At 41.0% G+C, this 15,687-nt stretch overlaps 1 protein-coding gene across 2 annotated transcripts in view; it reads right to left on the reverse strand.

Moving 5' to 3' along the window:
- Positions 1–15,687, reverse strand: part of DGKI (diacylglycerol kinase iota) — a gene marked incomplete at its 5' end in the record, with an annotated part of 458,035 nt that overhangs the window by 283,625 nt on the left and 158,723 nt on the right. For both annotated transcript variants that reach the window (XM_082631691.1, XM_082631690.1), the window contains one exon: positions 8,171–8,279. In XM_082631691.1, the coding sequence (XP_082487817.1) occupies positions 8,171–8,279 (109 nt within the window). The remainder of the gene's footprint in view (positions 1–8,170; positions 8,280–15,687) is intronic.

Below are 15,687 nucleotides of genomic sequence, written 5' to 3' on the forward strand. Positions count from 1 at the left end.
CCAGACCAGGGCTCGAACCCGTGTCCCCTGCATTGGCAGGTGGATTCTTGACCACTGCGCCACCAGGGGATTCCCTCAATATATTTCTTATTATTATTGTTGTGGTTAGTCTCCAGTTTTCCTTCTTCCTTCCTAATCCATAGGTGTTGGTATCATCCAACATCTGTTTCTCTCCTGGGTCTTTGTAGTCAAGACTGCTAGCCATTCACCAAAATCATTTTTCTCTTCTTCCTGAACACACAGCTAGACCTTGTTACCCAGACTCGCTTGTGGTTGGATGTGGCCATGTGACCCAGTTCTAACCAATGACACATGAACAGGAGTGACATGTACTGTTTTCAGACTTGGCCCATTAAAACCTCCCTCCCTTTTCCCATACTGGATACCTGGGAAGTTGGCCTTTGGGATGATTTTAGAAGGCTTCTAATGACGCTGTAAGAGCAACTGTCAGTCCAGGTCACTGAATAACTATGTGAACAGAGCTCACCCGCCACCCAACCTGAAATAGTCCTGGTCTGTTACACAAGTGAGAAATAAAGTTCCCTTGTATTGAGCCATTACATGATTATTTTATTTATTGCAGCCTAGCCCAACCCAACTAATATAGGCCTCTTCTCTTTGCTCACAGCTTTGTCTGCATTTCCTTTCATTGTCTACATTTACCCCCAAGTTACCTACCATGCACTGAACAGCATGTCTAATCTCTGAGCCCTGGTTTCTTCTGCTCTGAATTCTACTTCTGACATTCTCTCTGATATTTCACACTGCTGTAAAATTAACTCCCTTAAAACATAGCTGTGATTATGCCTCTCTCTTGCTTAGGAGGCTAAAAAAAACCCTATTATTTATAAAACAAAATCTAAACTTAATCCCATGTACTAGACCTTCCATTAATGGTACCAATCTGTCTTTCTTATTCACCTTCACACATTCTATTCTTTTGTCACTCTTCTCTAAATATAGTCATATTTTCCTTTTCTGTGCCATGTTTTTTTATTTATTCCATTCTCCACACCCAGGTACCTCTTTCTCTCTTCTTTACACATTCATCTTGAAATACCATCTCAAACAGTATATAACTCAGAGTATCCGTCTGTGCCAGACAGAAAAAATAGTTCTGTTTCAAAATGAAGATAACATTTCTTCTGTATTAGTGAATGTTGAAACAAGTCTCTGTAGGTATACATAGATTTATATAGCTCAACCTATCTATAGATAGATCTAGCTACCTAAGAGTAGAGACCCACCTATGTAGATACAGATAGGATTTCTTGCTCTCAAGTTCTACCTGAAGTCCTAGTAATAAATAGTTATAGGTAAAAAGATACAAGTTGTGGAGAGGGAGTGTTATAGACCGAATGACACTTACAGATAGAGTACACTGACACCAGAAGCAAATAATCTACACAAAATGAAGACATTTGCTTGTAAAAAATGTTTTGAAACAATAAGACAATCATAAATATGTATCAAATGTAAATATCCTTACAAATTCAGAAAGGGAAACAAAAATCTGGACTGTCTCCCTCTAAAAATCTTCAAGGTAATAATAGGTAAAATCTGTCTCAGATGGTTTAGATATGTTGTCCAGTAAGCATATGGCAACTGAGCACTTGAAATGTGACTAGCACTAATTGAGATGCGCTGTCAGCGTAAAATTCACAGCAGATTTTGAAGACTGACTTAGTCTGAAAAAAGAATGTGAACCATCTCACTGATCATTTCTCTATTGATTATGTGTTGAAACAGCAATATTTTTATATATTTGGTTAAACAAAATATAATATTAAAATTAATTTTACCTATGTCTTTTCACTTTTTAATGTGGCCACTACAAGTTAGGCTTTGTTTATGGCTCATATATATTTCTGTTCAACAGTGTTAGTTTAGATAATCACTTACTAAGAGGCAAAAGATTAGACCTAGGTACTCCTCACTGACCTGTGAAGTTGTAAGAGTCTATGATTTCTCCCAGCAGCCAAAGTGATTTAATTTAAAATTATCACAATTTTAGAAAATAAAAGATTAGTGAGGGCCTGAAAACATGCTAGATATGTCCCACTATTAACATGGCTGACCAGGTCAGGACCTTTACTAATTTATGGTCGGTTATCTCCTCCTGCTCTGCTTAGCAATCTGATATCTTGATTAAATGGACAATGTTTTTTGAAATGAGGATGGAAGTGGAGAAAGATATCAGGGTATGAGTCGTTACTGGTGATGACACCCAAAATTACTGGTGAAAACATGCTAGATATGTCCCACTATTAACATGGCTGACCAGGTCAGGACCTTTACTAATTTATGGTTGGTTATCTCCTCCTGCTCTGCTTAGCAATCTGATATCTTGATTAAATGGACAATGTTTTTTGAAATGAGGATGGAAGAGGAGAAAGATATCGGGGTGTGAGTCATTACTGGTGATGACACCCAAACCTGAAGTTAAAGAGCAAAGGCCAAGAGCTTGTAAGGAAGGCACAGGTCTGCTTGGAGCTGCCATCTGAAACAAGACTAAAATGAGAGCATGTGCATGTGCATACAGATACACACACACACACACACACACATATACACACCTGCCTCCTCTTGCCTTTTCATTCAAGGTTTCCAAAGATAAAATGACCTAGTTTCATAACCCCATTTAAACCAATCCCACATGAAGACTCTGCTTCCCTAATCTTGTCTCTGAACCAAACAGTGAGGCAGTGAACCCACTGTGCTATGTTTTACCTGCCCAGAAGAAAGCACTCCTTTTCTTAGTATCGTCAACCAGAGGAAAGGAAAGGTGGTCTGGATTTAGGATGTGGGTTTGTTTGTGTTGAGGCTCTGTTTTCCACAGCCCTCAGTCTTGGAGGAAATTTTGCAACGAGGAAGGCAAAAATGAATTGAAATCAAGGATGCTATGTTGAAAACCAACATGCTTTTAAAGAAAGATCTTGGTGGCTTTTCTACCATTGCTTTGAGAGTTGTTTAGGCAGTGTAATGGGCAAAAGCAAATTACAGAACAGAGGACACAGAGTGAAGACCCACATCCTATGTTCTCTGCTCTAACACTAAAAACAGGGAAGAAATCTCCATGTCCAAATTAAGTCTCTGTTGCATGGGAGGCATGTGACATTTAAGAAAAGACACACATTATCTGTGCAACAGACTCACTTCGAAGTGGGCTAACTCACTCTAAACTGGAAGCTTGGATTCCAGCCCAGGAGATGAGACTATTTTTCCTTTTTGAGCACTACTCCCTTCCTTTCTAGCAATTTAGCTTGTTTTCCCCAAAACTGGCTTGGCTGACGTTCATGGCATGGTGTCAAAGGGAGCAGCCCCTGTAGGTTGTCACCATGAAAGGGAAGAGAGGATACCATTGGGAGGAATGGGAAGATCAAAAACTGTGTGTGCTTTAAGTCTTAACACAATGCACTAGATTAGGAAGGAAATTTAAAAAGAGTTACTTGGGACTCAATAGCATACATCCATTTATGTTTCAAACAGGTTTTTGACTTGTGTCTACCAAAGCCTTTCAGGAACCGGAGATAATCTGAGTGCCCATCAACTGCCAGCGAAATGTCCCTTTCTTGCTGATTGAGCAAAAAAGCTGTAATCAATGCATAGCTGACATCTACTAGACAGCTACTAGGCCTACAACACTGTGCTGTCCACTGTGAAGAAGATAAAAGAAGCAGAAGACATTGATCCTCCCTTCAAAGTGCCTGAAATCTTACTAGGACCTAGAATAAGAAAGTCAACCAAAAAACATGAATTTGGCTCTAAGACATGCACTATGGGTAGAGGTTTTATGAGGGATCAAAACAGAAAGTGAATAAAATAAACAGAACCAGTTCAACCAAAAAAATGAGCATAGCCTGGCTGAGAGCAGGAGTGAAGTCTCTGTAGCAAAGAGCCACTTTCACCTTGGGTGAAACTGACTGTCCATTGTAATCAGTAGAAAACCCAGGCTCTGTACTGAGGCCTGATCTGGCTACTCCCCATCATTAAACCTTCCATCCCTGCATGAAGGGGAGGGCCTGTGAGCAAAGGTCAGCAAAGAGTCATCAAGGAAATGACACTATGGGGGGCAGAGAATCCCATAAGTCAAAATAAACTATATGAGTAAATCACAGCAAAAGAGAAGTTTCTGGACTTCAAGGAACAGACTAAAAAGAAGACAGAGATAGTATATATCACTAAGTAGGGAAATGAAAATGGAATACTTCGAGGAAATTATTAAGTTCACACACCCAGAGCATAAACTGACTCCTGCAATAGTCCTCCCACAGCCAAAATGCACAGGTGCCTACAGTGCAGGCCCGCCTGGGTCTCAGGCCCCCCACAAGCAGGCGACTCCTCAAAGCCCTTTGCCGGAGGATGTTTAAGAAACAATTGTGCCCCTTCTGCAGACTTTGGTACATACTAGAGTCCAAACGGGGCCCTCCAGGTACTCTACAATAAGTAGAAACGTGGGACTAAGATCCAAATTCCAGGTTCACCCTGATTTATCTTCAACTTCAGAGGCACCATAAACAGCTTTTGCATCTGTTTTCTCACTGGTGAAATGAGGAGAGGGGAGGTGACATGAGTCAGGGGGTCATAGTACTATAGGTCTTTGAGACGACCCTCAACCCCTGAGCCAAGAGGTGATGGAGCAAAGAGAATCTCAACCCGAGAGTCAAGGGGGAAGAACACAGAACAAGGCAACTCTCTGCAGCTCTTCTCCACCCCTGTTATGCCAGAAGCATCTCTTAGCACTACTGGGGTCCCTTACCTCATCAAAGGCAAGAAATTAAAGTTCCTCCTTTTTTACCTTAATTTTTGAATTTCTGTCACCCTTATCATATGGGAGACTCTTAAGAGGCTCCAAGCCAAATCAGTGCTCAATAAATAGTAACAGTAAATAAGTAAAGATTGATCATTTTAGGGGCTTCCCTGGTGGCACAGTGGTTAAGAATCCGCCTGCCAATGCAGGGGACACGGGCTTGAGCCGTGGTCCTGGAAGATCCCACATGCCGTGGAGCAACTAAGCCTGTGCGCCACAACTACTGAGCCTGCACTCTAGAGCCCGCGAGCCACAACTACTGAGCCCATGTGCCACAATTACTGAAGTCCGTGCGCCTAGAGCCCGTGCTCTGCAACAACAAGCCACCACAGTGAGAAGCCTGCACACCGCAACGAACAGTAGCCCCCGCTCACCACAACTAGAGAAATCCTGTGTGCAGCAACGAAGACCCAACATGGCCAAAAATTAAAAAAAAAAAATTTTTTTTAAGATTGATCATTTTAATGCATTTAGTCCAGAAAAGTGGGCTGATAGAGGGAGAGCAGTGGTCACGCTGCTTTTTTGTAGAGAAGCAGACAAGGGAGTAGAATAAAGAGAATGGTAGTAGGTCAAGCCAGAGGACTAGTCTTATACTTTAAACTGAACAAAGAAAAGCCTGGTTTAGCTTCTTGAACAAGCAGGCAAACTAAAGTAACATAAATGAACTTGGTGTAAAGCACTTAGGTTAGGAAAAGCCAAAAATTTAGAAGCAAGGGCAAGTCTCAGCAAAAAAAAAAAAAGTCATTGAAATGTTTTTAACAATCTGCTTCTTCCCCTCTTCTGAGAAAAATCTTTTACTTTTACATGATTGTCTTAAGGAGGTATTGGGCTGGCTTCTATTTGCTAACAGCAATATTAGCCCACAATTACAGGGATTTTTTTCAGAGTCACATCTTACAACTCCTTCCACATCAGATCTCTAAATAAACCCTGAGATAGAGTGTCTTCAGAGAAGGCTTTCCATTTTACCTCCACTGTTAAACATCCCCGAAGTGTTTCCTGCCACCATGATAATTCATCAGGCCACCAAGACAGGGTAGCCATAACCAAAGGAGCTGAAGGGTTAAAGATCAGCTACGCACCCGGCCATACTTCCTATCTGCTCTTCCTGAACTGTGTACTGCAGTTCACCCACCACCAGCCAAAAATACCACTGTGATGAAATATTAGAGGCTATACCTCTCTACAGGAATCAGAAAAATAATACCTTCTAGTCAAGCTTTGGCTCAGGAAGGAAAATTCTTTCTAAGAGCATTTTCTGGTAACTCTTTCCAACATCAAATGGGGATGGAGGCGTCCTTCCTCACAACCCCAGTGATGCTCTCTGTACGCCTCTACTCTAGCTGTTGCTGCCCTGTATTTTAGCCGTCAATGTCTCTTCTGCCCATGGCATTCTAAGCTTCTTGAAGGCAGAAACCATATCTTTCTCACCTCAGAATCCTAAGGAACTAACACAGGTTCTAGAACACAGCAGGTACTCAACAAATGGTGATCCATCAACCAATTTGTCAATTACTTTATTTCTGAATAGAAAACCTGCCGGCTGTACCGTTTATAAAGAACTTTCACACTCATTGCCCCATTTGATCTTAACAACAGCCCTGAAGTCCCCCTTAGGGAGGGGTCACCATTGTCCCCCTCTACCGTTGAGGACCCTGAGGCTGAAAGAAATCAAGTGGCTTGACTAATGTCACAAAAGGGGCAGAGAAATGATTTAATGGATGTTTCTATCTAAATGATATAAACTCTCTCTCATTAGAATCTTGCATCTCAGATAGGATCCTACTACTTTGGATCAGAGGATTTGGAACACCATGGATATTAAACTAACTTTTTGGGGTCCCTGTAACACGCTCTCATCATTGGCCCATGCACATCCCTTTTTTATTTAATTTACCTGTTTGCTTATATATTTCTTTTTTAATTATGTAAGCACTGCTGTAAATATATTCTACACCCTCTTATGGTTTAAGAGTTTATTAAATAACTGTCCTGGAATAAAGGGAAATTCGAGGAGAGGAACAGTCTTCCTGAACACCAGCTCAACATACACAGACGCTACTGGAGCACTCTCGGACTCCATCAAGGAAGAAGTTGCATTTCAGTTAAATCCAGTCTTTTGCCAGGTACTTCATACATTGCATACATTGGTACGTGTCCAGAGTATAAAATAAGGATGTTACTAAGTGTGTTCTTGGGAAAGAGGGAGAAATATTATAGTATTAAAGGACATTAAATCATAGCCTATGTGCTAAAAATAAAATTGAGTTTAAGAATTCCTCTCCTTCCCCCCACCCTGCCATAGTCTTTCTTATGGGAGGAAAAGAACACGGATTATCCCCTCTGTTCAACTCAACCAGAAATGCTAAACAAGATTCATCCTTAAGACCAGACTGGCAGAATCTCAGAGCAGCCCTCCCCTAGCTTCATACTGTTTCTTACATTCCTTCAGAAAGGGGACAAGGCCTTTCAGTCCACAGTTAAAAGTGTCTTCAGCCAAGAACTTGACTCACCGAAGTCTCTCAATAAAAAGAATTCAGACGGCAATCTTCAAGGTAACAGTTTTTGTAGATGACTTTTGGGTAAAACATTAAAATCAGCTAATATACAGCAGATGCAAACTATTATATATAGAATGGATAAATAAGTTCCTACTGTATAGTGCAGGGAACTATATTCAATATTCTGTGATAAGCCATATGGAAAAGAATATGAAAAAGAATGTATATATATGTATAACTGAATCACTTTGCTGTACAGTAGAAATTAACATGACACTGTGAATCAAGTATACTTCAATAAAATATTTTTTTTAAAAAAAACAGCTAATATACCCACCCCGCTGATATGAGACCCATCTATCTTTGGGTTAGGGGAGGAAGTATAGCAAACAGGAGGACATGGAGTGCCTGGAATGTAAAGTGAGGTCATCCTCTCGCAGGAAAAGAATAAAAAAAAGAAAAAGAAAAAAAAGGACCAAAAAAGAAAAAGCAGCTTGAGCTAAGGAAATCAAACTTGGACTTTGTGATGTCCCTAAGAGTAAACTCTATTCATCATCAACTTGGCAGGGACCAATAAAGCATGTGCACAGAGGTACTTTTTATCTCACAGCTGCAAACCCAGGCAATAGTGCTTCAAAGGATTCATGAAGTTTTTATTTTAGTTTTCAATACGACTGACTTCATATAAAGGAGCTATGTTCTTAGGAATCTGGAAATGGAGCCAGGGCTTAGATACCCAAAGATGGATCAGTGAACAATATTGAAAATTATTAAGTCTTGTCGTAGCTACAGGAATCGTGAGGATGAGAGAGACGCACATGCAATGGAATGATGTTGAAATGAAACAGCCGACACCTACACTCCAGTCCAGAGTCGCTCTGGGCTCCTTCGCTGGCCCGTTTGCCACAGGAAGGCTGAGGGGATGTGCAGGAGCCAGGTGCTGCAGGCCCGCCCGGGAGATTGCTTTCCTGCAGCAAGAAGAAACACAAAGGAAAACCAACATCAGAAGGTAATACAGAGCTAAACAGTTCCCGTGGGGTAGAAACAATGCCTGACTTAGTCTTCCACATGTGAAGATCTTTGCAAATGTACTGGAATATATCTCTCTAAAGTGCATGGTGAAGACAGAGGGTGGCAGGTCTCAAAAGACAGGGAGATTGAGGGGACCACCTTAGGGTGATATCGCTTCAGGACCAGAAGTTAAAATGTAAGCCCCTATTCAGGGCAGAGGGCGGAATGCAGGTCTCTGTGTTTACAGAAAAGGACCTAAGGCTGGGGTGGTCCCAATTCTTAGACAATTTTAAAGCTGCCAGAGACTAAGCAAGAAAAGCAGGCTCATGAGGTTTTCGATTGAAATTCCTCCATTTCCCATCAAAGAGCTCTCCAAGCTGGCTCCCGCCCCAAATTCAGTCTTATACATCTCAAGAACATCCTCCCTTACCCTTGCAGAGGAATTCTACACATGGCCTGAGGTTCTAAATGGGAAAAGACCGATTTGCATCCTAGAAATCGCACACGCTGAAAGACCAATATCTTACCAAGGTCTGTGGTAAGAAAAATCCAAAACACATGGGTTGGATTTTAGGTTTGTTGAGTGTAACGTAACAGAATTTGGGTCAGAAAGGAGCGAATGAATCAGGAGAGGTTGAGAAAGTCGGGCCTGACACTGGTCTGCAAAGATAAGAAATCAGAGGAGCTGCTTTAGCAAAGCAAACATGACTGTTGCTGAACAAAGGGAAGGGAGGAGATAAGAGCCTAGTAGAGAAAATGAGGACAGCAAGATAAAGGAAGAAAGCAGGGATCACCCACAGAGAGCTTGTGGTACCATCATGAATAATAGAAGTCCAATTTCTGAAGAGCTCCATCAAAAATGTCAGACAATGGTCTCAAGTTTAAACGGGAGTGCTGATTTGTGGATTAACTAAGTGGCTCCCTGAGCGGGAGAGGAGTGTTCCTCTCTGGGAGGGTCCACGTGTGCTCTGAGAATGACCTGAGCTAGAATCAGGCGGGCCTTTGTGATGCTGCAGCTCTGAGTCCTGAGTGGGTCTGAGCGGGGTGTGGGGGGCAGGAATCTGCGCTTACACAGGCTTCCCAGGTGCTTCCTTCTGTCGCTAAAGTCTTCACACTGCTCCACGGGAGTGCAAAAAGATTTTAATCTAAAACGGAACCAGAGGATTTGAAATGGAGAGTCTCACATGTGCCCTCAGGCAAACGAAACATAAGAACTAAGAGATGGATTTCCAGTAAATGCCTGATTTACAGGAGACAGAAACTTATCCCTCAAACAATGAACATTCGCCAAGAATCTCTCCCCATCCTCAAACCGATGAACTTGCTGCTTGGATTCTGGCTGGACTCTCCCCTCTTTGCTCTCTTTGACCATAAGACCAGTTCGTCCGAAACTATCAACAGATTCGCCCATAGCTTACTATAGTTTGCATGTCCCACAGTGCGCTTCCTCTGCTATTCCCATATAAACTCAATTTCTGGTCATTTGAGCTTGCTTCAGTTTACTTCTTTATTTAGGCTGACAGAGCAAGAGAGGGGGCACTAACTACCCCAGGCCTATCAAGGGGGAGCCTCAAGGAAAGCACCAGCCACTTCATTACCTACTTTACTTGCATTAGCTCTCTGCAGCCTGTCTCATAGGATGTAAACACTGTAGTAAGAACCCGCCATCTCTGACACTACACCTGCAGAGGCACCAAGTCCCCAGGGAGGCCCAGATGCTCATACAGAGAAACAAGGCTACAGACAGACAGTGAGATGGGGAGAGGAAGGCAGTGATGGCCAAATATATGGTGAATCCCATTATAACCCAGTGGAATCCAAGCTTTATTGGACTCTAGAAGACAGATGATCTCCCTGTACTGTTCACTGATCTCTGCAAATTCCACCCATTCGTGCAATTTGTAAAGGTGAGCAAGATGAACAGCAGGACCAAAACCCAAGGAAAGGCTGGGGAGAATCCAGAAGAGAATCCAGGATTGTATAGCCAGTAATCAAGGATCAAGTATGTCTGAGAGTTCAGCAAGTGTCCAGCCTTCTTCTGCTTCCCCGTCCCCTTCCCCTTCACTTATTCTTTCTTCTTCTCCTTCTCCTTCTTCCGCCCCTCAGTCCAATGTATATTCCATTTTGCTGAGCCATAAGGAAAGAACACTGGAAGCTTCTTCTTCTCCTCCTTCTCCTCCTTCTTTTTTCCTCTCTTGCTCTACACAGGAAGTCCCAGAAACACTGGATAGGTCTTCAGTAGTTGGAAGTGATCATATCAAGCTTGCCAGTAGCCTATATTCAGAAGCTCCCAGTACTGGGCAGCAAGGCCATGTACTTGCTTTATATAATCCCACAAAGAGCCATCACAGGCTATGCAGGCCTTTAATGAAGACGGTCTGATGACACAATATTTTTCTCCCTCACTTTCATCAAGGCAAATAATTAACAACATCCATTTTGGCCCTTCAATCCAAAGTATATGCCATTTTCTTGAGCCAAAGGAAAGAACACCGGAAGATTCTTATACAGTGAGACTTCGTCCCCCAAGCATTTTTTTCTCCACCTGAGTTCAAAGAACTCCTTTAGCATTTTTTCATTAGTACTTTTCTCTGGCTTTGAAAGATCCTGTATGGTGATTCTGAGTCACAGTTTTTATCACAAGAAAGCCAGATCTCTGTGGAGTCTGAATCTACAGGTTTCACTTTTGATTTCCTAACAGACACCACAACCTAAATTTAAGTGTTCTAGCAAAAAAAAAAAATACCAAATGGTGCCTAAGCACAAAGCCTTAGAACAGCAAAGAATTCCTAAATCTTAGGTGAATGAGAAAAACACAAATCCTTCATTTTTTCATGAACAGCCACAGAGAGTTGTGATCAGAAAACAGAAAGAAGAGAGGAAATAAAACTCTGTTGTCACAGTAGAAACCACAGGAAAAATGAGTTTAATTCATCAGAAGTTGGAGACTGACCACCAAAACCTGATTACTCTTGCTAATGAGGGCTGCCAGCAAATTGCTCAAAGAATCAAATTAGGATGCAAGGGATATATGTGTCTCTAGAAGAGCAATGTGGCTATAAGATAAGAGACATACTAACATTTAACCCTGGATAAGCCCTGCAATGAAATTACAGTCAAATCATACTCTCTCCCAGCCTGTGAATAGAAATGATTAAGTAAGGGCTTTTGTTGATTATTTATTCCTCATTGTGGACGCAAATTTAAGGCTGGATTTTTGTAACATTAATAGAAGAAAATTGTATATCTACCACACAGAGAAACATTAATTGGGGGGAAATAAATAAGAAACATCAAAGTGGCTGCCAGTTTGTAACTGTAAATGGGCCTCACGAAAGGACATTACATAAGAAAGGGAACACATATATATGGAATCTAAGGGGAAAAAAAAGGTCATGAAGAACCTAGGGGTAAGAAGGGAATAAAGACACAGACCTACTAGAGAATGGACTTGAGGATATGGGGAGGGGGAAGGTAAGTTGTGACAAAGTGAGAGAGTGGCATGGACATATATACACTACCAAACGTAAAATAGATAGCTAGTGGGGAGCAGCCGCATAGCACAGGGAGATCAGCTCCGTGCTTTGTGACCACCTAGAGGGGTGGAATAGGGAGGATGGGAGGGAGGGAGACGCAAGAGGGAAGAGATATGGGAACATATGTATATGTATAACTGATTCACTTTGTTATAAAGCAGAAACTAACACACCATTGTAAAGCAATTATACTCCAATAAAGATGTTAAAAAAAGAAAGAGAACAGGAAAAATACATAGAGGTGCTACAGGGGGTGGGACGTAACTTCTGATTATAGCTTTCCATTCTTCTAAATAAGGGGGTGGGAGAGGACTCTTTCTTTTCCAATAATTCACACACATATACACATTTTGTTCCAAAATAAGAAAGCAATTTCATTATTTCTCAGACCTCAAATAAAATTAGTATAAGTTATTTTTCTATTTGGATTCATCTTGGCTGCAAAAGACGACATTTAAGAGTCTGGTAGAATTTGATGCATGTTGGAGTGGTGGTTATGCTGCAATGTGTTCCAATAAAAAAATCAATGGAGTGTCAACTTCCCGCTCTTTCCTCCTGCTCAGAATCCTCCCGATCCCACAGTCAGTAAAACCATGAAATGCCAATGATTCCTTCTATTAATATTACAACACTTTGTCGGAGAATGACTATAATGGCAAAAAAAAAGTCTTTGAAAAAGAGAAGCATGATAATAACGGTGAAATAGACATTGAAAGAAAATGTTCTAAAACGGAGTTTCAGGTGCACAAAGTCAAGTTAATGTCAATTACCTGCCATGAGAGACCTTGAACATATTTAAAGTACGAAAGCCATCATATATTTTAAATAGCATTCTATTATTACCTTCACTTCATTCAGTAAGACTATAAACTCTTAAAGGACAGGGCTCAATTCATCTACTAATCTTATTATGTTCTAGCCCAGGGGTAGACACAGCGTACATTCAATGAATGCTTTCTGAGTTAATGAGTGAACTTGACCAAGAAGCTAAGCAAAACAGCTTGCTGATTAGATCAAGGGCTTAGAAATCTGATTAGGGTGATTTGAATTATATCCCAGGCCTTGCGTTTCAGTGATATTCTTTCCCGAGAGAGCCAGAAATCCCTCAAAGCAGCTCTTTAAAGATAAAGGCAAAGAGAGGTAGAATCCAGTGTTGAGAAGCCTGAAAGAACTCAAAACGGCTTTGTGATCAACATTAAAATGGAATCTTTTGCTACAACATTTGTAAAGGGCATATGATACTGTTAATATTTTGGTAATATATTTATCAAAAGAAACATGCAGCATGTACTCTTCATAAACAGAAGCTTTTCTTAATTTATGGGAAAACACATAAGTAAGTGGTTATTTAGCCAGGATACTCTCTAATTATCCATTTTGCAAATTTCCCTCAATTCAGTTTGGTTCTCCTCTTATTCCAGGTTGATGTGGCTCCCATAATCAATCCATCTCCATCTTGCCAACTCCCTCTCCCAGGGATGCTGCCTGTGGGAATAGAATGAGGACCCCGCCTGCTGGGAGGAGACACTCCAGTGAGTCAGGAGGTCCCCTAAGCCATGAAGTCTCGTAAAACAAGCAACTTTCACATTAAAGATTGGTGAACTCATCTCCTTGTTCTAGAAAAGGAACCAGCTGCCTCAAAAGTTACTCTGTACCTTGGTTTAACTCCCCAAGTACCTCAAGCAAGATCTTACTTATGGTGCATGGTGGTGTCTTTCCCCCGATTCATTGGCATTAACTTTGCCTATATTCAGAGCAGCCCACAATGCTTCTAGGCTGATCCAGACAAGCTGCCTGCCATGCTAAGGAGAGTCTACTCAATAAAAAATTGTCTCACGCCCCACATAAATTCCAAATATCCCACCATAGATTTATGTAGAGGAACAAACCTTGTGTAATTTTTTGAGCCTAAATCTTAATTCATTTTACATATGAACACAGAGTAATTTTTGACAATCTTAACGTATATTGACATTTTCAGGAATATAATTACCATTGAAACAAAGGTTGGCTTTAGTTTCCTAAGGGTCAAAAGTCATTCAGAAAATCACCACTGGCATTGATTCTTCAACATGTTATACCTGTATTACTCTACAGTTGTAGCTGTTACTTTCACAGTGATTCTCCAACAGCAGTGTTCAACCTCTGCCTGCAGTGGGGCTTGAGAATCAGTCGATTTAAAGGCCTTCCAGGTATTTCTAGCATGAATCGTGGACTACATAGAACCACTGTTCTACATAGAACCACTGTTCTACATAGATGTACAAGCATCTGACCACTTCATTATGTCTGCTAATGTGACTAAGCCCTGGCATTTATATACTGAAATATATTTATTCATTCAACAGTGTACTTACTACTGAACGTCTATTTCATACCAAGCACTGTTCTAGATGTTTAAGATACATAAATGAATAAAGCATATATAAATTGCTGCCTTTGTGAAGCCTCTAGCAGGAAATACATTTTGCCAGGCACTGTTTCATTTTACATTTCTTATGTATCCCTCACAATGAGGTAGGTACATTGATGATCCCCTAATTTACAATTTAAAAAATTATAGCACAAAACGGTTAAGCTACGTGTCCAAGATCACACAGATGGGAAGAGGTCCAAGTGAGATTTGAATCCAGGCATCTTACTCCAGATTATACATACTTAACCATTACACACCCCACACTTGTATGAAACGGTGACAGCACATACTTACACAGCAAGAGAGACATATGATGCAATTAGCCTCTTACAATCCTAATTTTGTAACTGCCTCAAGTATAAGTGTCTGATCTCCACAAGAAGAACATAAGCTTCTAGACAGAGGCCAATTTGGGAGGCATTAGATCGCACAGGTTGAGAACACACCCTACCTTACCCATCACCAGCTATGTAGTCAAGTTGCTTGACCTCTCTTAGCCTCCATTTCCTTCTATTTCAAATAAGAATAATACTACCCAACTCAGAGTGTAGCTAGGATCACTTTTTTTTAACGTGTGCAGGATGCCTGGCACATGGCATGCACAATAAATAATCACGGCTATTGTTATTCTCTCAGACATACTGGCTGACCCCAAAGCTAGGTATGTGGGAAATCTCTGAATAAATATGTGCTTTTTATTCAATTGCTCTCAAATATTCCAGGTTCCCTGGACTCTTCTGTTCATTCAGTAAACATTTGACAAGCCTCCATTACGTGTCAGGCAGTTCAAAGGGGTTACTCAAACACGAGATCCTTCTCCCAGTCACGGTAAATAATTCCACGGTTGCCAAAGGAATCATTCTTCTTCCCCGACTTGCCTAACCGCCTAGAGAAAAATTAAGCAGCACCACACTCTCCCTTCAGACAAATTTACCAACATATTTTTTTAAAATGCAATCCAAATGACATTGGAATTATTTCATTATATTCATGTAAATGAGCGCAATACCAAAAAGGCACTTGTTTGTTTAATCTGTAAAGCAGACTGGTAAATGCCCCTGAGAACTTGTGAACCCACTGTTGGGATTTATTTCCCAACCCTAATTCATTATCTCACATTCTTAAAGCAATGCTGGCATGGGGCTGGTGTGGGATGTGGCAATAAACCTCATTTTTAAATGAGGCAAGATTTCTTTTACTGGGATTCTCTCAGGAGCTGATGATATTCTTCTCCTTAAGGTATCAGTTGAGGGGAAAAGTAAGCCTTGGGAATGGAGAAGAAGTAATCAAACTGTTTGGAGTTGAATTGTGTTCCCCCCACCAAAATTCATCTGATGAAGTCCTAATCCCCAGTGTACCAGAATGTGACCTTATTTGGCGATAAGGTCTTTACAGAGATGATCAAGTTAGAAT

This window comes from Mesoplodon mirus, assembly GCF_964341445.2.
Source record: "Mesoplodon mirus genome assembly, chromosome: 9".
NCBI classification, from domain to species: domain Eukaryota; kingdom Metazoa; phylum Chordata; class Mammalia; order Artiodactyla; family Ziphiidae; genus Mesoplodon; species Mesoplodon mirus.